At 35.8% G+C, this 20,208-nt stretch overlaps 1 protein-coding gene across 11 annotated transcripts in view; it reads left to right on the plus strand.

Annotated features, from left to right (window-relative positions):
* The window catches only part of DEUP1 (deuterosome assembly protein 1), a 95,601-nt gene that overhangs the window by 45,566 nt on the left and 29,827 nt on the right, over positions 1 to 20,208 (plus strand). For all 11 annotated transcript variants that reach the window (XM_054439298.2, XM_054439302.2, XM_054439297.2 and 8 more), the window contains exons 8-10: positions 10,336 to 10,481; positions 13,966 to 14,071; positions 18,735 to 18,932. In XM_054439298.2, the coding sequence (XP_054295273.2) occupies positions 10,336 to 10,481; positions 13,966 to 14,071; positions 18,735 to 18,932 (450 nt within the window). The remainder of the gene's footprint in view (positions 1 to 10,335; positions 10,482 to 13,965; positions 14,072 to 18,734; positions 18,933 to 20,208) is intronic.

The following is a 20,208-nucleotide window of genomic DNA, read 5'->3' on the forward strand; positions in this document are numbered from 1 at the left end:
AATAAGTTCTTTACTGGTGACTTCTGAGATTTTGATGCACCCATCACCTGAACAGTGTACACTGTACCCAATTTGTAGTATTTTATCCCTCACCCCCCCACCACCCTTTCCCCTGAGTCCCCCAACATCATTCTTATGCCTTTGAAGCCTAATAGCTTAGCTCCTACTTATGAGTGAGAACATAAGTAGGAGCAATAACCAAATGATGTTTCGTTTTCCATTCCTGAGTTACTTCACTTAGAATAATGGTCTTTAATTCCATCCAGGTTGCTGCGAATGCCATTATTTTGTTTCTTTCTATGGCTGTGTAGTATTCCTATATATATATATATATATGCCACATTTTCTTTATCCACTCATTGATTGATAGGCATTTGGGCTGGTTCCGTATTTTTGCAATTGCAAATTGTGCTGCTATAAACATGCATGTGCAAGTATCTTTTTCATATAATGACTTCTTTTCCTCTGGGTAAATACCTAGTAGTTAGATTGCTGGATCAAATGGTAGATCTACTTTGAGTTCTTTAAGGAATCTCCACATTGTTTTCCATAGCGGTTATACTAGTTTACATTCCCACCAGCAGGGTAAAAGTGTTACCTTTTCACCACAACCATACCAACATCTATTATTTTTTTGATTATGGCCATTCTTGCAGGAGTAAGATGGTATTGCATTGTGGTTTTCATTTGCATTTCTCTGATCATTAGTGATGTTGAGCATTTTTTCATATGTTTGTTAGCCATTTGTATATCTTCTTTTGAGAATTGTCATTCATGTCCTTAGCCCACTTTTTGATGGGATTGTTTGTTTTTTTCTTCCTGATTTGTTTGAGTTCCTTATCAATCCTGGATACTAGTCCTTTGTCAGATGCATAGTTTGAGAGGATTTTCTCCCACTCTGTGGGTTATGTGTTTACTGATTATTTATTTTGCTGTGTAGAAGCTCTTTAGTTTAATTAGGTCCCATCTATGTATCTTTGTTTTTGTTGCATTTGCTTTTGGGTTCTTGGTCATGAAGTCTTTGCCTATGCCAGTGTCTAGAAGGGTTTTTCCAACATTATCTTCTAGAATCTTCATGGTTTCAGGTCTTAGATTTAAGTCTTTGATCCATCTTAAATTGATTTTTGTATAAGGTGAGAGATAAGGATCCAGCTTCATTCTCCTCCATGTGGCTTGCCAATTATTCCAGCACCATTTGTTGAACAGGGTGTTCTTTCCAGACTTTATGTTTTTGTCTGCTTTGTCAAAGATCAGTTGGCTGTAAGTATTTGGGTTTATTTCCGTGTTCTCTATTGTGTTCCATTGGTTTCTATGCCTATTTTTATACCAGTACCATGCTGTTTTGGTGACTATGGCATTATAGCATAGGGTATTTGGTAATTTGATGCCTCCAGATTTGTTCTTTTTGCTTAGTCTTGCTTTAGCTATGCAGGCTCTTTTTTTGGTTCCATATGAATTCTAAGATTTTTTTTCTAATTCACTGAAGAATTATGGTGGTATTTTGATGGGAATTTCATTGAATTTGAAGATTGATTTTGGGAGTATGGTCATTTTCACAATATTGATTCTACCCATCCATGAGCATGGGATGTGTTTCCATTTGTTTGTGTCATCTGTGATTTTTTTCAGCTGTGTTTTGTAGTTTTCCTTGTAGAGGTCTTTCACCTCCTTGGGTAGGTATATTCCTAAGTATTTCTTTTTCTTTTTTTTTTTTTTTTGCGCTATTGTAAAAGAGGTTGAGTCTTCATTTGATTTTCAGCTTGGTCACTGTTGGTGTATAGCAGTGCTATTGATTTGTGTACATTGATTTTGTATCCTGAAACTTTACTGAATTCATTTATCAGTTCTAGGAGCTTTTTGGATGAATCTTTAGAGTTTTCTAGGTATATGATCATGTCATCAGTCAACAGAGATAGTTTGACTTCTTTTTTACTGATTTGGATGCCCTCTTTTTCTTTCTCTTGTCTGATTGCTCTGGCTAGGACATGTTCCATGTGCTGATAAAGAGAATATATATTTGCAGTTGTTGCATAGACTGTAAATATCTGTTAGCTCCATTTGTTCTAGGGTATCATTTAAGTCCATTGTTTCTTGGTTGACTTTCTGTCTTGATGACCTGTCTAGTGCTGTCAGTGGAGTATTGAAGTCCCCCACTATTACTGTGTTGCTGACTATCTCATTTCTTAGGTCTAGTGGTAATTGTTTTATAAATTTGGGAGCTCCAGTGTTAGGTGCATATATGTTTAGGATTGTGATATTTTCCTGTTGGACTAGTCCTTTTATCATTATATAATGTCCCTCTTTGCCTTTTTTAACTGTTGTTGCTTTAAAATCTGTTTTATCTGATGTAAGAATAGCTGCTCCTGCTTGCTTTTGGTGTCCATTTGCGTGGAATATCTTTGTCTGCCCCTTTACTTTAAGTTTGTGTGAGTCCTTATGTGTCAGGTGAGTCTCTTGAAGACAGTAGGTACTTGGTTGGTGAATTCTTATCCATTCTGCCATTCTGTATCTTTTAAGTGGAGCATTTAGGCCATTTACATTCAACGTTAGTATTTGGAAGTGAGGTACTATTATATTCATCATGCTAGTTGTTGCCTGAATACTTATTTTTTTCATTGCATTATGGTTTTATAGGTCCTGTGAGATGTATGCTTCAAGGAGGTTCTATATTGGTATATTTTCAGGATTTCTTTCAAGATTTAGAGTGCCTTTTAATGTTGGCTTGGTAGTGGTGAATTCTCTCAGCATTTGTTTGTCTGAAAAAGACTGTATCTTTCCTTCATTTATGAAGCTTAGTTTCACTGGATACAAAATTCTTAGCTGATAATTTTTTCATTTAAGGAGGCTAAAGATAGGATCCCAATCCCTTTTAGCTTGTAGGATTTCTGCTCAGAAATCTGCTGTTAATCTGATAGGTTTTTTTTTAATAGGTTACCTGATGCTTTTGCCTCACAGCTGTTAAGATTCTTTCCTTTATCTTGACTTTAGATCACCTGAGGACTATGTGCCTAGGCAATGATCTTTTTGTGATGAATTTCCCAGGTGTTCTTTGAGCTTCTTGTATTTGGATGTCTAGATCTCTAGCAAGGCCAGGGAAGTTTTCCTCAATTATTCCCTCAAATATGCTTTCCAAACATTTAGATTTCTCTTCTTCCTCAGGAACACTAATTTTTCTTAGGTTTGGTTGCTTAACATGATCCCAAACTTCTTGGAGGCTTTGTTCATTTTTTTAAATTCTTTTTTGTCTTTGTCAGATTGGGTTAATTTGAAAGCCTTGTTTTCAAGCTCTGAAGTTCTTTCTCCTGCTTGTCCAATTCTATTACTGAGACTTTCCAGTGTATTTTTGAATTTCTCTAAGTGTGTCCTTCATTTCCAGAAGTTGTGATTGTTTTTTTATTTATGCTGTTTCTCTTTTTTGATTTCTTAAAGTTGGTATTCACCTTTCTCTGGTGCCTCCTTTAGTAGGTTAATAATTGACCTTCCGAATTCATTTTCTGGCAATTCAGAGATTTCTTCTTGTTTTGGATCCATTGCTGGTGAGCTAGTGTGATCTTTCGGGGTTGTTGAAGAACCTTATTTTGTCATATTACCAGAATTGTTTTTCTGGTTCCTTCTCATTTGGGTAGACTATGTCAGATGGAAGATCTGGGGCTCAGGGGCTGTTGTTCAGACTCTTTTGTCCCATGGGGTGCTCCCTTGATGTGGTGCTCTCCCACTTTCCCTAGGGATGGATTCTCTTGGCCCTCCTGGCATGTTCCTACAGTAGTTCTTGGAGCAAAAGTTCATGATGTGTCTCTCCAGACACTGCTGTGTCTGTCCAAGTGGGAGCTGCAGGTTAGTCCTGCCTCCCATCTGCCATTTTTCCCTGCTTTGTCTCTTCTTTAAGTCTTTTTGGATTTGATCCATACAAATCAATGTTCTGCTCAGGCTTATTTTGCTCTGTTCTATTTAGTTGCCTGAAACATATTTCACTAGTAGGCCCAGTTATCAAGTCTGGTTCTACCCTTCAGTGAGGTTCGCCTTCTTCACTAACATCAGATCCTTTTAATATCCCCAAAAATACTTCTATTTGGGCCTATTTACAGGATCCGAGAGCATCCTCTTTTTCAGGCTGAGAGTCAGCTCTTGTTTTTGGCTCACCTGTGGGATAGAAGTGGCTACTTTTACACCTGTATTCTTTGGGGAAAAAAAGATCCTCTGTACCTCTTTCTTGGCAGTATGACTGACTCTCTCTATAATGCTTTCCTTGATGAACTCCACCTTTCTCCTCCTCAACTTTATTGTTTATATTTTTCCAGGAAGTAGAATGGAAAATCTTGTTAAAAGAAAAAATGCTGCAAACAGGGAAAGACTGTACATTGAGGAACATTATTATAACATTCCTAGCTAGGATCACCATCTCTACTCTCCCTCCAAATAAATGCCTTAAGCCTATGCTTCTCACACTTATCACAATGACACACTCCTGGTGGCAAGGAGAGGGAGAGTGCATGCAACTTGGGAGTCAATGTGTAGCAGGAAGTAAGAAGAATCAAACCAGCTGCTGGCCAAGCTTGCCCTATCATTTACTGATATCATTTAATTAACTTACTCTTCTGACCCAAGTTCAACAGGATGTAACTTACCACACTTCTTCCCTACTCCTCAAAGATTTCTACAAACTTTTAGGGGCTTACATGCACACCTGAGAAGGCTCTGTGGGTTGCCTCGGCTAAGGAAAGTCCATGTTGCCTATTTTGATTTTTTCTTATGGTATTTATATATTAATGTACTTAATAATTTATTAATGTTCCTGAATATAACTAACAAAATTAAAATCCAGCTACTCATAGAAGTCAATATAATTGTGAAGTCTTTTTACTTATACTAAAGGTTGCAAAACAGCAGTACTCATTGCCTAATTTTTATGACTTTCATTTAAATTAGTGGCTCTATACTGGGGTGATTTTTCCTCCCACGTGATATTTGGCAATGCCTGGATACATTTTTGGTTACCACGACAAGGAAAGGAGTGTGACCAGCATCTAGTGGGTAGAGGCCAGAGATGCTGTTAAACACCCTACAGTGCACAAGACAACCCTACAACAGAGAATTGCCCAGTCCCAAATGTCAATAGCGCTAAAATTGATCAACCCTTTTTTAAATTTTGAAGCAAGTCATTTTTCTCAAATTCTTCACTAGTAATTCTCTAACTTCATTTTGTGATGTCTTCCGTAGCTAATAACAACTACCTGTGTGGCTTGCATTTGTAACTCACATTATATTTTTAGTGGATAGCACTTGATTGAGAAATTTCATCCTGCTCTGTTTTTTTGGGTTTTGTTTTGTTTTGTTTGGTTTTGTTTTGTTTTGTTTTGTTTTTGAGACGGAGTCTGGCTCTGTCGCCCAGGCTGGAGTGCAGTGGTGCAGTCTCGGCTCACTGCAAGCTCTGCCTCCCAGGTTCACGCCATTCTCCTGCCTCAGCCTTCCTAGTAGCTGGGACTACAGGCGCCTGCCACCATGCCCAGCTATTTTTTTTTTTTTTTTGTATTTTTAGTAGAGACAGGGTTTCACCGTGTTAGGCAGGATGATCTCGATCTCCTGACCTTGTGATCTGCCCGCCTTGGCCTCCCAAAGTGCTGAGATTACAGGCGTGAGCCACCGCGCCCAGCCAGCTAATAACAACTTTTAATGTGACTGATATTTATACTGATTTCTATGAGGAAGTTTACCAATATTATTTTTTTACAAGTATTTGTTCATTTAAAAAAAAATTAGTTATCCTTGGATCTAGGACTATTATTAAATTTGAACTAAGAATCCGCATTTCATATTTTACAAAAGAATCACATGTATTAAAAATCAAACCAAATTATTCTGGACCATGTTTTATGAAAAACAAAATCTGTTGTAGAACTAATGAAAAGATTTTGAAAAGTAATTTGGTTCAAAAACTTTAAGGTGTCTAAAAGATTTCTACTCTCGGGAAAACACTAAGTATTTTTCATCCATTTAGGGAAAAATCCTGAATATATTGCATTAATTTACCTTTTCCTCTGTTTCATTTCCAAATCTTACTCATGTTTCATTCTTTTCTTTAGGATAAATCTAAATGAAAATATATCAATTATTTATATTTGATAGTTGATTTGAAGGATTAGAATCACTGCTCCTCTCAAACCATTAGGCAAATCTCTAACTAAACAGATGGGCTTTAAACATGTTTTACAAAATTTATATTTTACCAAATGGGAATAATTAGAGGTAACTGATACTATAACCAATATATGTATTTGGAAAGAAGTTTCTCTTCCCTTTTCACAAAACTGTCATGACAGTGTTCCACATCATACACATAAATGCAAAAAGACAACCATTTACATCTGAATTACTATCATTTCTTGTATGTAAAATTCTTTTTGTTTATGGCACACTTTAATGCCACATGCATCTCAATTTTCACATGAATCACATCTCATTTGTCTTTCCACAACCTTGAAATGTGTCAGTATGCTTATTAATTTCATTGCATATATTTATTCATTATGCTACACTCTACATGTTTTTTAAATGTGCAATATTTTTCATGGGAAGTTAATGACAAAAATAGATTGCTCTGCATTTTTCTAACATCTATGACAGAAAAGTTAACCTTTTTTGTTTGCTTGTTAATGTGTCATTAAGGTGCTAGAGCAACATTGTCCAGTAGTAATATAATGTAAGCCACAAATATAATTTAAATTTTCCTACTAGCCGAATTAAAAGAAGTCAAGAAAAATGAGTGAAACTAACATATCATAACAATATATTTTATTCAACCCACTATATATCCAAAATATTATCATTCTAAATTGTAATCAACATATAAAAAAGTTATTGAGGTTTTTACGTTTTTTCATACTAAGTCTTCAAAATCTGGTGTGTATTTTATGCTTCCAACATATCTCATATTACATGCTAAGTATTCATCTAAAGTACCTGATCTGTGTTTAGATCCCATACAATTTTACAGTTGATTTACATACTTAAGTTGTTCCAAACAAACTTGAAAATGTTCCAGTAACTGAGTCAAGTACCAAAGAATCATTTTCCTCAATATTTGCACCCACATTCACAAATAATTGATTTGACTTTCATGCAGAAGCATACTAATTTTAAAACATCTCAGTTAAATCAATTCACTCATTCTTGTGTTAATTTAGTATTAATCTTGAATTCAAGGTCAAAAAACAATTTTAGATTTATCAATATCAAGAAAGCTTTCAAATTTTTCTTGTACTTTTGCAGCCAATTTACATGCTGTTATTTATAAGTAAAATACTTTGCATATTCATTCACATGTCAAATCATTATTACTCATTTGTATTATGAAAAGTTTGAATTTTAACATATATGCTTGTACCTGTGTAGTTAGGTCATGAATAAGCTTTTTTCCTCTCAATGATGTCTCCAAATTTCACTCTTACAGATATTATTTTCTAATAACAGTAAACAAATATATTCTATTATTAACATATTTTACAGAGTTTCAGCTAACTCTAGCCTGTGGCAACACTGTATTTTATAGGCCTAAGGTTAGAGCTTTTTGTGGACTCCCCTTCCCCAAGTGAAAGCAGATGCACTTTTCTACATGCAACTTCATATTTGATTGCTCCCTAGTGGCAAATTTGCAAACCAGGGAGCCCACATAGTTCTTCTTCAACTGGGCAAAGTTATGGGAGACGTTCACATTGTCAGTTTGTATTTCTGATTGGTAATCTATTGTTTTGCATTTCTTTTATTATTGAAATGTTTAATCTTGCCTGAAAAATCTCCACTGTTCAAAACGGAGGCTTTATCCAAACAAGTCTTTATCCAAAAAAGTCTATTAAGTCACCAATTTGAATCTTTTTATATTTATTTCCAAGGTGGCCAGGAAGTTCTGGGGCTAAAGTAATGCTACTATGCCCCTCACTGAACACAGGCCTCCTGGAAAACAGCATATATTTAAGGCTTGGTAAAAATAAATTATCTGGGAACTCATTATATCCTATATCTTCTATACAATTATTCTTCTAGGCTTTGTGAACTTCTGTATAAGAATTAATAAGAAAGCATATGTCCACATAAGAGCTTATACATTAATTTTCATAACAGCATTATTCATAATAATCAAAAAGCAGAAACAACCCAAATATCCATCAACTGATGAATAGATAAACAAAATGTGGTATATCCACATAGTGGAACATTATTCAGCCATAAACAGGAATCAACCACTGATAGATGCTACAACATGGATGAACCTTGAAAGCATTTTGCTACATTAAAGAAGCCAGTCACAAAAGGCCACATAGTATATGATACCATTCATATGAAACATCTTGAATAGGCAATTCCATAGAGATAGAATGTAGATTAGTGGTTGCCAGGAGCTGGAGGAAGGGGAAAATGGGGAGTGACTGTTAATGAGTATGAGGTTTCCTTTGGGGATGATGAAAATGCTCTGGAATAAAGTAGTGGTGATGTTCAACTTTGTGACTAAATTAAAAACTGCTGGATTGTACACTTTAAATGGGCGAATTTATGGTATGTGGATTATATTTCAATGAATATTAATAATTCAATAATATTGATTATATTTCAATGAATATTAAGCATATCTATATATTAAGAATTATTGAACAAATGACTTTTTTAAAATATAGCGTTTTCTATAGCCTTTACTAGCAGAGAAGACCCTTGCCCTTAGAACCTCCCATCCTGTCTTTACCAATACACTAGAGGTCTATTTAACTTATTTTGAGTGGAAGGAATTATTTTTTCATCCTGAATGTTCTAACTGGACTAGGAGTCAAAAGATCTGGATTTTCCTCTTCCAAAATCTGGTAGTTATGAGTTGTGTAACTTTGGATCGAGTCTGGCATTCAATTTCCTCATCTGTAAAAATGGCAATGGATTTAATGACATAAGTCAGACATTTTTTAAAGACATTAATTTCCTTGTATAATTGTGTGGAAGGGACCTGATGATATTAAAAGACTCTTCCATTCCTCTCTCGTAGAGAACAGCCAAGTACTGCTGCAGAAAATCACCCAACAGGCCATGGTCCCCAACCTCAAATGGGCACTCAACACTGCCCAGCAATCCAGCATTTTTTCTCCAAGTAGCTAATTCTTTCATTCCCATTGTAAGCCATTTAAACTCTTCACCACTCTCAAAAATCACTCCTATACCCTGCACTTCTCCTTCTACTGTTAGAACATGATGTTACTTTTTAATTCACAGAGAAAACAGAAGCCAAGAGATAGCCAGTCTCTTAATATCCCCTTAGCTAAATGCATAAACTTGTCTGCATTCCATCTTCCTTCCTTCCTGTTACAGAGAGGAGGGCCTTACTTTTGCTTTAGGCAATTCTCCCAGTGTGCTTTGAGGGTCATCCTATCCACCTTCTTAGGAACCTGACACCACTCCCTTTACCTCTACTCTCTTCTAATGGGTCCTTGCCAACAACTGCTAACCTAGTTCAAGCTTCTCTTATTAACAAAATAAAACACTGAACCCAGAGGATTGCTGGTATTTCCAGTTACTGACTAAAGAATAGCTGCCATTGGGCAAGGGTTGAATCAAGTTTATAATTCATTTTGTTGGCCAGCTTTGCCATTACGTTATTCTTGATTATTATCTTTTTACAATTTGAAAGTATTTGTATTAATTAAAATTTTATGCATTGCACTTTCTTCATACTTCTATGTTTCATTCTTTCATATTCACACTCAGTGTGATATTTGTGTGATGATTTGATTATTCTTTGTCTATGCCACTAGATTGTAAGCTCACTGAGAACAGGTTCTGTGTCTGTATCCCCAGAGCACATAATAAAAACTCAGTAAATATTTGTTAGAAAAAATGAATGAAGGAGGCCAGGCACAGTGGCTGACGCCTGTAATCCCAGCACTTTGGGAGGCCAAGGCGGGCGAATCACGAGGTTAGGAGTTCGAGACCAGCCTGACCAACATGGTGAAACCCCATCTCTACTAAAAATACAAAAATAAGTTGGGCATGGTGGCACGAGCCTTTAATCCCAGCTACTCAGGAGGTTAAGGCAGGAGAATTGGTTGAACCCAGGAGGCAGTCGCAGTGAGCCAAGATCGCACCACTGCACTCCAGCCTGGGCAACAGAGTGAGACTCCATCTCAAAAAAAAAGAAAAGAAAACATAAATGAAGGAATGGAATTCTATAAGACAGAACAAGCAAAGGACTAAATATCAGTTTGTTTAAAATTAGGCTGGTTTATAGATGTTAAATATTTTTAAATGCATTGTACATTATGATAATCAAAAATGAGCATGAAATTTTTTGATGTTTTTATTCAGGCCATGGAAGCAGGTCTCTCAGAGGTAAAAAGTGAGTTACAGTCACGTGATGATCTCTTGAGAATTATAGAAATGGAACGATTGCAATTACACAGAGAATTATTAAAAATAGGAGAGTGCCAAAATGCTCAAGGAAATAAAACAAGGTATAATCTTTATATTTGACAATCTGAGAGAACTGTTCAAAACATGATGTTTGAATGTTTTTAAGAGTTTTATATTTGAAATGAGAATAAAAAGTCTATTTTGTATTAACATGTTAATTAGTGGGTAATATTAAATATTAAAAATAAAATTTATGGTTATTTTATCTTCAGAATTAACATCTTCACTTACCTAGAAAATTATATCATGTCCTGATTTATGGATATTTCTGTCACACTGAGTCAGACCTGGTGGCTCCCAGCACTTTGGAAGGCCAAGGTGCGAGGACCACTTGAGCCTAGGATTTCAAGACAAGCCTTAGATAGTGAGACCCTGACTCTTCAAAAAAATTTTTTATTACCTGGGCATGGGGGTGCACACCTGTAGTCCCATCTACTTGGGAGGCTGAGCTGGGAGGGTCGCTTGAGCCTGGGAGGTCAAGGTTGCAGTGAGCTGTGGTTGTGCCACTGTACTCCAGCCTGAGCAACAGAGTGAGATCCTGTCTCAAAAAAATATATATATTATACAAAAATAGTATAGAACTGGTATTCAATTATGTATACTCAGAGAAATAAGGTTTATTCTATATTTTTAAATGCCTTTGTTTTGATTGCGTATACCTGATGTCAACTTTTTCATTTGTACATATTGTATTTATTTTGGCCACCACACTTGCCATCTTGTTTGTTCCATTGAGGGTTCTTCTTAAAACAGATTTTTTTTCTCTTTTAAAATCAGACAGATACTGTATATTCCATAAACCCAAAGGAAATCAGACAGATATTGTATATTCCATAAACACAAAAGAAATGGGACTGCTGAGGATTGTTAAATGTTTATGCTTGTGAATAGACAGTTTGACTGCTTTAATAGTTCATTGATGCTCTTATTCTCATAGAACTTGAATCTTTCTCAAAATCAGAAAGCTAATGCCAGATCAATGATAGGATTTTAAAAATTGAATAGCCAAATAGTGAGGGATGCTTTATTGAAAGATTGTTATATTGTTTTAAAGGCAATAATTATTTCTTCAAAGTTGTGAGACCTTCAAAGTTGTGAGACCTGCTAGCATTTCTTTGAGGTCTATGCTTAATAACAAATGGCAAGTTAAGATCCCTAAAATGACCTATTTGTGTGTCTCACCAAGGATGGTGACAGAATGCCTATTAGCCAATCTGCATTATCGAATGCTCTGTATACAAGATGTATATTATCATCACTGATTACTAATCAATCTGATTATTTATTACATGTAGTGCTGTTCCAGTATGATGAGTAATGTCTTTCACACGAAGAAAATATATTCCTAAAAACATAAGACATTTCACAGAAGAGCACACCAATCAACCCATGTCTAGCTCTGGCTTTGTGAAGAGCATTGTGGGTACTTTTTATGGTGCTCTTAAGACCCATGCTGAATTCCAAACAGTGCCAACAGGCCTTCAATACACTATTTAATCTAAAATCTTGCACTTATTTATACATTTGGCCAGTAAAAACTTTTTTGTTCTGCCTGTTTACCATCCTCTATTTAACTTGGCATTTATTTTGGTCTCCAGACTACATCTTTCTTATCCTAGAATTCAGTTCTAGAATTCTGAGATTTGATGAAAAGGTATAAGTTTAACTTTTCACAACTTCCATTGTATTTTAGAATTCTCAGCCTTCATCTTTTCCACTAAAAGAGTCTAATTTTTTTAGTTTGTTCTCATATGAATGCTGTTCTATCAGCTTTATTGTTTTGGTTTATTTTATTTAGACTGTTGCTTCTTTGTAGTTGTATCAAAGTGAAATACCCCAGACTATTGATAATAGATGCATAGTAGTTTTATAAAAGTAGCATGGTAATGTTCTTATTCACTTTCAGAAACTTTCTCAATAATGCCAAGCTTTTGTTAGCTTTTTCTATTTTTTTTTTTTAGTTGTAGAAGCACCCTGGGTTGATATGTTCTGAGAGTTATTAAACTAATTTCATACTCTCATTCTACATGACAAATAATAGTTCTCTTATACAGGTACATTAGCATTTTATATTATCATGATTACGGTTTTCTTCTATGCACTTGTCCACATTGGAGTTTGATGTTTGTTTCATTCACTCACTGAATTTTGCAAGATCACCATGAGGATTTTAGCATTCAATTCAGCATTCTACTTCCTGAAATTGCTTAGGAAGAATTGAAAAATACGGAATTTTTTCACTCTTTTCAAATTATAGGAAATAATGAAACCTTAAGACTGATCCTGAAATAATATTTTAGGAGAATATTGGATAAAATGGAAAATGCTCACAATATATTACTAAGTGGGAAACAAAAGGACACTGAAAAATAATGTGTACAGTATTTTAATTGTATGGGACGTGTATAATCTTTACACATATATATGCATAGGGAAAAATATATTTACTGCACATAAAAATGCTAATGATGGTTTTTCCTGAATGTTAACATTACAGCAGTACATTATACTCTGATATACTTTGTTATCCACAGTTAAGATATATATTTGATAATCAAAAAAAAAGCAATCTAGTCTAGATACATGTAGCTCAGGGATGTCACTACCAACTTATACCTTTTATAATAGATCATCTATTTTCAATCTTTAAATTAGTAATTTCTTTATCATTACTCAGATTTGGGTTTTTTATTTGTGTGGTTGAAGTTTCTGAAGGTGTGGAATCTTCTCAAAAGTTATCTGGAAACCTAAAATTGTACTCACAAGTGGATATGTTCCTCAAAACAACAGATTCCTCCAGAATAGACAAGCCTGACTTCCAGTAGAAAGCATGCTGCTTCCCCTACCTGGTTATCTTTATTTTTGTGTTTTTGTGATTTTTATTTCACTGGTTTGTCTCATATGAAAGTGAACATTATCTGCTTAGACATCTTCAAACCTCCTGTGGGTATTATACTCTTTATACTAGTTTCTGCTTTTCTCCTCTAATATTAATATGTGGTTGCAATTCCACTTTATAAATTAAGCAGCCAAAGAATAGATGTATTTGAGTACTCTCTGGTTAGACTGTCAGAGTTAATGATATTTTATCTCTTTTATAGAACAGTTGCTCCCCTTAGACTTCTCATGACATAGTTCCTTTCCACAATACATTAGCAAGTTGGGTGTGTTTCCTTTTTTCAAATGGGTTACCAAGCTATTTTATTATAGGAAACAGTCTTTTCTTTTTATCCCAAAATCTTGTCTACATATGCAGTCCCAGTATTCTGCCAATTTTTAATGTATAATTGAAATTCTTTATTAATTGCTTCCTTTCTTCCATTAAAACCATTTGCACTTAAAGATGTAAATACTTATGGGATCTGAATGTATTAGAACTTGCAATTTCTGTAACTAAAAATGTTTCCAACAAAGTAATGATCTATCTCCGCAGGCTGTAATGGTCTAACATATATTAACAATATAATCGTAACAATTTATCAGGTTAAGCTTAATTTTAATCATTATTTTATGTTTAATTTGTAGACTTGAATCATCTTATTTGCCTTCTATTAAAGAACCAGAAAGGAAAATAAAAGAGCTGTTTTCAGTGATGCAAGATCAACCAAATCATGAAAAAGAATTGAATGAGGTATGAAAAATAATGAGCTCCATTCTTCCAGGTAGATGTGAACTCTTTACATACAAAGGGAGTTAAAAAAAAATCTTTCTTCTCACTCCCTTTGTTTTCCTTCTGTATTTTTTTGTAAGGTGATAATCTACCAAGCTGCTAATTCCGACATTTTTCTGTGTGAGACTACAAAAAACACAAACCTTAAGTTATCACTCTGCTACTGGGAGACTGCCTACAACACGTGGAGGGTGGAGGGCCGGAGGCTGCGTGATAGGTGGCTTATAGCAAGAAAGTTGAGAGCACAGACTCTGGTGCTCATCCACACACGTAAGCTTGGAGAAGTTTCCTGTGCAAGACACTGAGGAGCCTCATTTCTAAGGTGGAAATAATTAGTACCTACCTCATAAGTTTGTGATGAGGATTAAATGAGTTAGCTGCTACTTAAATAGCAGTTAACATGTGCCAGGAACTGTTCTAAGGACTTAAGAAATCCTACTTCATTTATTCCTCTTAACCATCTAATCAAATAGGTCCTAATATTACCCTCTTTTTACATTTGAGGAAACTAAGGCACCAAGAAAAAGTAACTTCCTTCAACATTACACAACTATTAAGTGGCAGAGGCCATATTTGAATCTAGGCAATCTGGCTCCAGTATCCATACTCTTACCCTAAGTTAAAATCTATGAGATAATGCACTTAAAGTGCTTAAAATAGGATCTAGCTCAGAGGAAGTATCTAGTAAATGTTGGCTCAATAGTTATTTATTGCACCCACATTTTTTCACTGAGCACCTAACATGTGCCAGGAACTCTGCTGGAGCTAGAAATACAAGGATGAGTAAGTCCTGGGCACTGTCCTTAAAGAGCTTGTGGTTCTTTACTCTCCTACAAAGAGTATGATTCTCTCCTCCCTCTAGTACAATCCATTAATGGCCTTCTTTCTGTGAATTTATCATAGCTACTCTCCACCTCTCTGGTCTTTAGGTTTGAGGATCAGGCAGAATATTTAATGCTATAAAATCTAAACAATTAAAAGTTAAATAAACCTGGGTGTGGCTTTGAATTATCAATTAGTGCACTGCATAGTGCTTGACACACAGTAAATTAAAATAAATACTTAGAGAATGAGTTAATATGAAGGCTAAATTTTCCCATAAATATATAGGGTCATAAATTCAGTTGTTTGTACAAATTTAACAAACATTTGTTGAGTATCTAGGAGAACTATAGCTATTCTGCTAATTTCTTTAGGAAACACAATAATATGAAAGACAGGTACCGTCTGCCAAAGAGTTGAGTGTCAGAGAACTAACAGAGGTTAGGTAGAGAAAAGGTATTATGAATCAATGATCATTTTTCATATACGTTGAACACTTTAATGCCATATAATCTCACAAAATTTATTTTGCTGACTTAAAAATATAACTTTAAAAAACTCTTTTTTACTGGTGTCCCCAGTGAATGATAAAAGATTGGTTAAAGCCACCTAAAGTATAGTTATATGATTCTTAACCTCATAGATTTAGATAAAGTAATACAACTTTGAGTAATATAAAGAATCTACTGATTTTGCACAGTTTTGACATGGTGGGAGAGAGTATGAGGCACAAAATTCTTTATAGGCTCTTGGAGGCCACTAAATACCGGAATGCTGTGCAAAAAAAAAGGTAACAAATGAATTTTATATAAATAGCTTCCAAGTGGCCGGGCATGATGGCTCACCCCTGTAATCCCAGCACTTTGGGAGGCCGAGGTGGGCAGATCACCAGGTCAGGAGTTTGAGACCATCCTGGCCAATATGGTGAAATCCCGTCTCTACTAAAAATACAAAAATTAGCTGGGCGTGGTGGCGCTCACCTGTAGTCCCAGCTACTCAGGAGGCTGAGGCAGGAGAATCACTTGAACCTGGGAGGCGGAGGTTGCAGTGAAGCAAGATTGTGCCACTGCACTCCAGCCTGGGTGACAAGGCAAGACTCCATCTCAAAAAAAAAAAAAAAAAAAAAGTTCCATTTTAAGTGGAACATGTTAAACTATGCCAAAGGGATGCAATCAACAAAATCCATACTGGGACAAACTATAAACTGACCATGTTATTTCATCAAATAAATTGGAAGGTAAAAATTTGGAAACAGAAGAGATTTAAAGGAGACTTGTAATATTGTCCTCCGGGTTAGGATACTTGTGCTCGTGTCCGTTAGTCTCCACCTCATTCTCCTTCCTGTGAGTCTTTTTAAAAAAAATCTGTTAAATGATGAGGTTCGATCATGTGATTTCTAAGGTCATATCCAACTCTGAAACTCTGAATATGTTGGTAATACGAATAGAATCAGATGAAGGAAGGGTTGGTGGCATAAAGCCTGATGGTAGATCACATTTGCCTCTGGACATGTGTACTTTCCATGTTAGGTCACCCCACTCTAAGTGCCATCCCCTAAAACACAGCTTTTTCTAATCTCACTCTAGGTGTCATCCCCTAAAACCCAGATTTTTCCAATCTCTTTGTAGGTGTCAACCCCTAAAACTCAGGTTTTTCCAAATGTGAACCACCTTCCACACCTTCCAGGACCCTTCCCACAGAGGTTGCAGAGCACAATAGTTCACAGGTCCTGGAATTAGACTGCCTTTCACAAGAAATGTGATGTGAAAAGTTATGCACGTTAATTTTCTAATCTGCTAAATAGAGTAGTCTGCAAAATAGAGAGACATTGTGGGGATCAAATGAGATGATGCATGTAAACTACTTAGAACACACAAAAAGAGAGGCTTCAAAAAGATATCTGAGCCAGTCACAATGAATGGATCATGTTTAGATCCTAATTCAATTAAACTTAAACAACATTTATTATATTTTTGAGACAAGCTTAAATTTGAATACTGCCTAGATACTTGATGATATTAAGGAATTCTTAATTTTTACAGACATTGTAATAACATTCTGGCTACATTTAAAAAAAAAGAGAGAGAGAGCCTCGTTCTTTTAAAGAGATATACTGAAATGTTTAAAGGTGAAATGAAAAAAAAATCCATTTTAAAAAAGTGCCCTGGAGAAAATTCATATGTTTCTTTTGTGGCTAGCCTCTACTTAACTCTCCAGCCTTATTTCTCAGAGCAGCTAACTCCTAGCTACCGCAAACTCCTTTTAGTTCACTGAGTGTGCCATGCTTTCACTCACTGAGCTCTTTGCCTGGGAGCCCTCCTTCTTCTCCTCCCTCCTCTTCTTCCTCCTCCTCTTCCGAGCCCTCCTCCTCCTCCTTCTACTTCTTTCTCCTTCTCCTCCTCCTCCTTCTCTTCCTCCTTCTTCTTCTTTGTTTTTTTTTTTTTTTTTTTTTTGGAGACAGGAAGGATCCTGCTGTGTCATTCAGGCTGGAATACAGTGGCGCAATCAGGGCCTACTGCAGCCTAGACCTCCTGGGCTTAAGGGATCCTCCCACCCCAGTGCCCCTTCCACCTGAGTAACTGAGACTGAATGCACATGCCACCACACCCGGCTAATGTTTTTACTTTTCGTAGAGCATCTCTATGTTCTATTTTTTTCTATGCCTTTTTATTTTTTTTTGAGACAGGGTTTTGAGACAGGGTCTTGCTCTGTCGCCCAGGCTGGAGTGCAGGGACGTGATCTCAGCCCACTGTACTGCAACCTCTGCCTCCCGGGTTCCAGGCATCCTTCCCACCTCAGCTTCCCACACACGCCACCATGCCCGGCTAGAGCATCTCTATCTTCTAATTGGCATTCATTCATCCTTCAGTTTTGGGTCTGATGACCATTCCTCTGGGAATCCTATCCTGACATCCCTAGGCTGGGTTAAACACACTGCCACTACATACTGCTGAAACTAATTGCTACACTGTCCTGTAATTGTCTATTTTTCTGTTTCCCCAATGGACTATGATTTTTTTTAGATGGATGATTATGTACTTTAAGTCTCAAGAATTAGAAACAGTAAGTGGTTTCTAGAAAGATGCTAAGAGGCTGGACCAAGACAGCAGTTGTAGGAATGGAGACAGAGGCAAGACTTAAAAGAGTTTGAAATAGAATGCACAGAATTCACTGCCTGACCAGGTTTGGGAGGACAAGGGTGGAGAGGAGTCAGAGACAATCCAGAGCTTTCTAACATGGAAGCTTAGCCAAGATTCAGAAAATAGAAGGCTTAAGTAAGGGAAGTGATGAGTTTTCATGAAGACATTGACGTTTACTGTAATGTGATTCTGAGAAACAAATGTTTCGTTACAAACAGTATAGCCTGTTTTAGTTTTAAAGAAGCACTGAATTTAAAGCCAAGAGTCCTAGATTCCAGTCCTAGCTTTGCCGATTATTAGCTTTATGACTTTGAGCAAATCATGTAACCATTTTAAAGCCAATTTTTTTCTCCATGAAAATACTTGATAATACTTTCTTCACCTTCCTCTCAAAGTGGTTATCAAAGTAGTATCAGTCATAGGTGATCATTTGCATCCAACAGAAAATAGAAATGAGAAATGAAATGTTGGAATTGAAAGGAAAAAAGGTAACGAGTCATTATTACATGTATCTGTTTTTAATTTAGCATTGATCAGAAAAGGGGGGTGAAGTGGGCCCTGACAAAGTTTCAGAATAGGAGGACTGAACATGGCCAGTAAAATTTTAAGCTACTCTATAAATAAAAGGATTCAATAATATTTCCAGTCTCTATCTGCTGCAGATAAGAAGCCAACTCCAACAGGAGGAAGAGTACCGTAACTCTGAGCAGGAAAGAATGAGGAATGAAATCTCTGACCTAACAGAAGAGCTTCATCAGAAGGAGATCACTATAGCAACTGTCACGAAGAAAGCTGCCCTTCTAGAAAAACAGTTAAAAATGGAATTAGAAATAAAAGAAAAAATGTTAGCAAAACAAAAGGTATGCAAGCAGGCAGAATAGCACTTGTCTAGGGCACATTCTTGCTCAGTGCCAATAGTAGCCTTCATTATTGACTAATGAAAACATTACATTTCTTGGTATTATTTCTGAGACTAGCTTCACAGAAATGCTTTGTGGTGTTACATAAAACCTTTCAGAGATAACACAAAGTGTCACCAACAAAAAGGACTAGGCAAATGACAGTGCAAGACAATTTCATTAAATCTCATCTTTCCATTTTCTTGTAACCTATATTCTGATCACCTCCCACAGTATACTCTAATCAAATATTTCTTTCTGAGTATTTTTTCTGTATTTCTCTTCCATTAACATTTTTATCTTTAAAAAAAAAGTCTCTATTCCAGCTCTTCTTCAACACTTCCTACCCCTCCCCCACATTTCATGTATTTCTTTCAGGCTTTTTATAAATGGATGTTGAAACATGAAAATTAGTTCGTATTTACTGAACAAGCAGTCAACGCACAGCATGGTGTGTGGGGAAAAACAGCAATTGTAACGTTCTTCTGTTAAAATACTACAAGTAACTTCTACATCCTTCCTTTCCTTCCTGCCTATTTATTTTTTAAATTCCCTCCATCCCTTACTCATGATCAAATGGATGGCCTACTATTGAGAGCACAGGGTTTATCTGTTTTTTTACCCCAAATCTAAAGGTTTTGAGAGCATCATTTAATAATTTTCTAGGCATATGAGGGTCACTTCACAAATAACACAACTAAAATCATGTGAATTATGAAAACAGAAAAGATTTAGCCTTTGCCCAGTTGTAAGCCTTAAACCGTGATTTATTGTTGCAGTACACAGGAAAACAGCACAGATGGGATAATCACTTTGGTTGTACCTGTATAGGCAGGGATATTTTACAGGTGTTAACAGTGATCTGGGTAGTTGGATTATGAATAATTTTTATTTTCACCTTTATATTTTTGTACATTTTCTAGGTTTTGTCAATGAGCATATAATTAGTAATTTACAAAATTAAATCTTTTTAAGGCAGGTGTTTTATACAGAAATGAGTTCTAGTGAAATAAAAGGACAGATACCATATCCAAGTCCTGTCAAGTAGAATAAATCAGGGAAAGATAAAATTGAGAGACAAAATTAAGTAGTCACTAAAAAAGATGGAATTTTGGCAGAAATATCAGAACAAAATTAAACATGAAAGTTATGTATTGCCTATTGTAAAAATTAATCAGGTGTTGAATAAATTTAATTGACAGTTACTCAAACATGTTTTTAACATGTGCTTTTTCTG

Source organism: Pongo pygmaeus, chromosome 9, assembly GCF_028885625.2.
Source record: "Pongo pygmaeus isolate AG05252 chromosome 9, NHGRI_mPonPyg2-v2.0_pri, whole genome shotgun sequence".
NCBI lineage: Eukaryota > Metazoa > Chordata > Mammalia > Primates > Hominidae > Pongo > Pongo pygmaeus.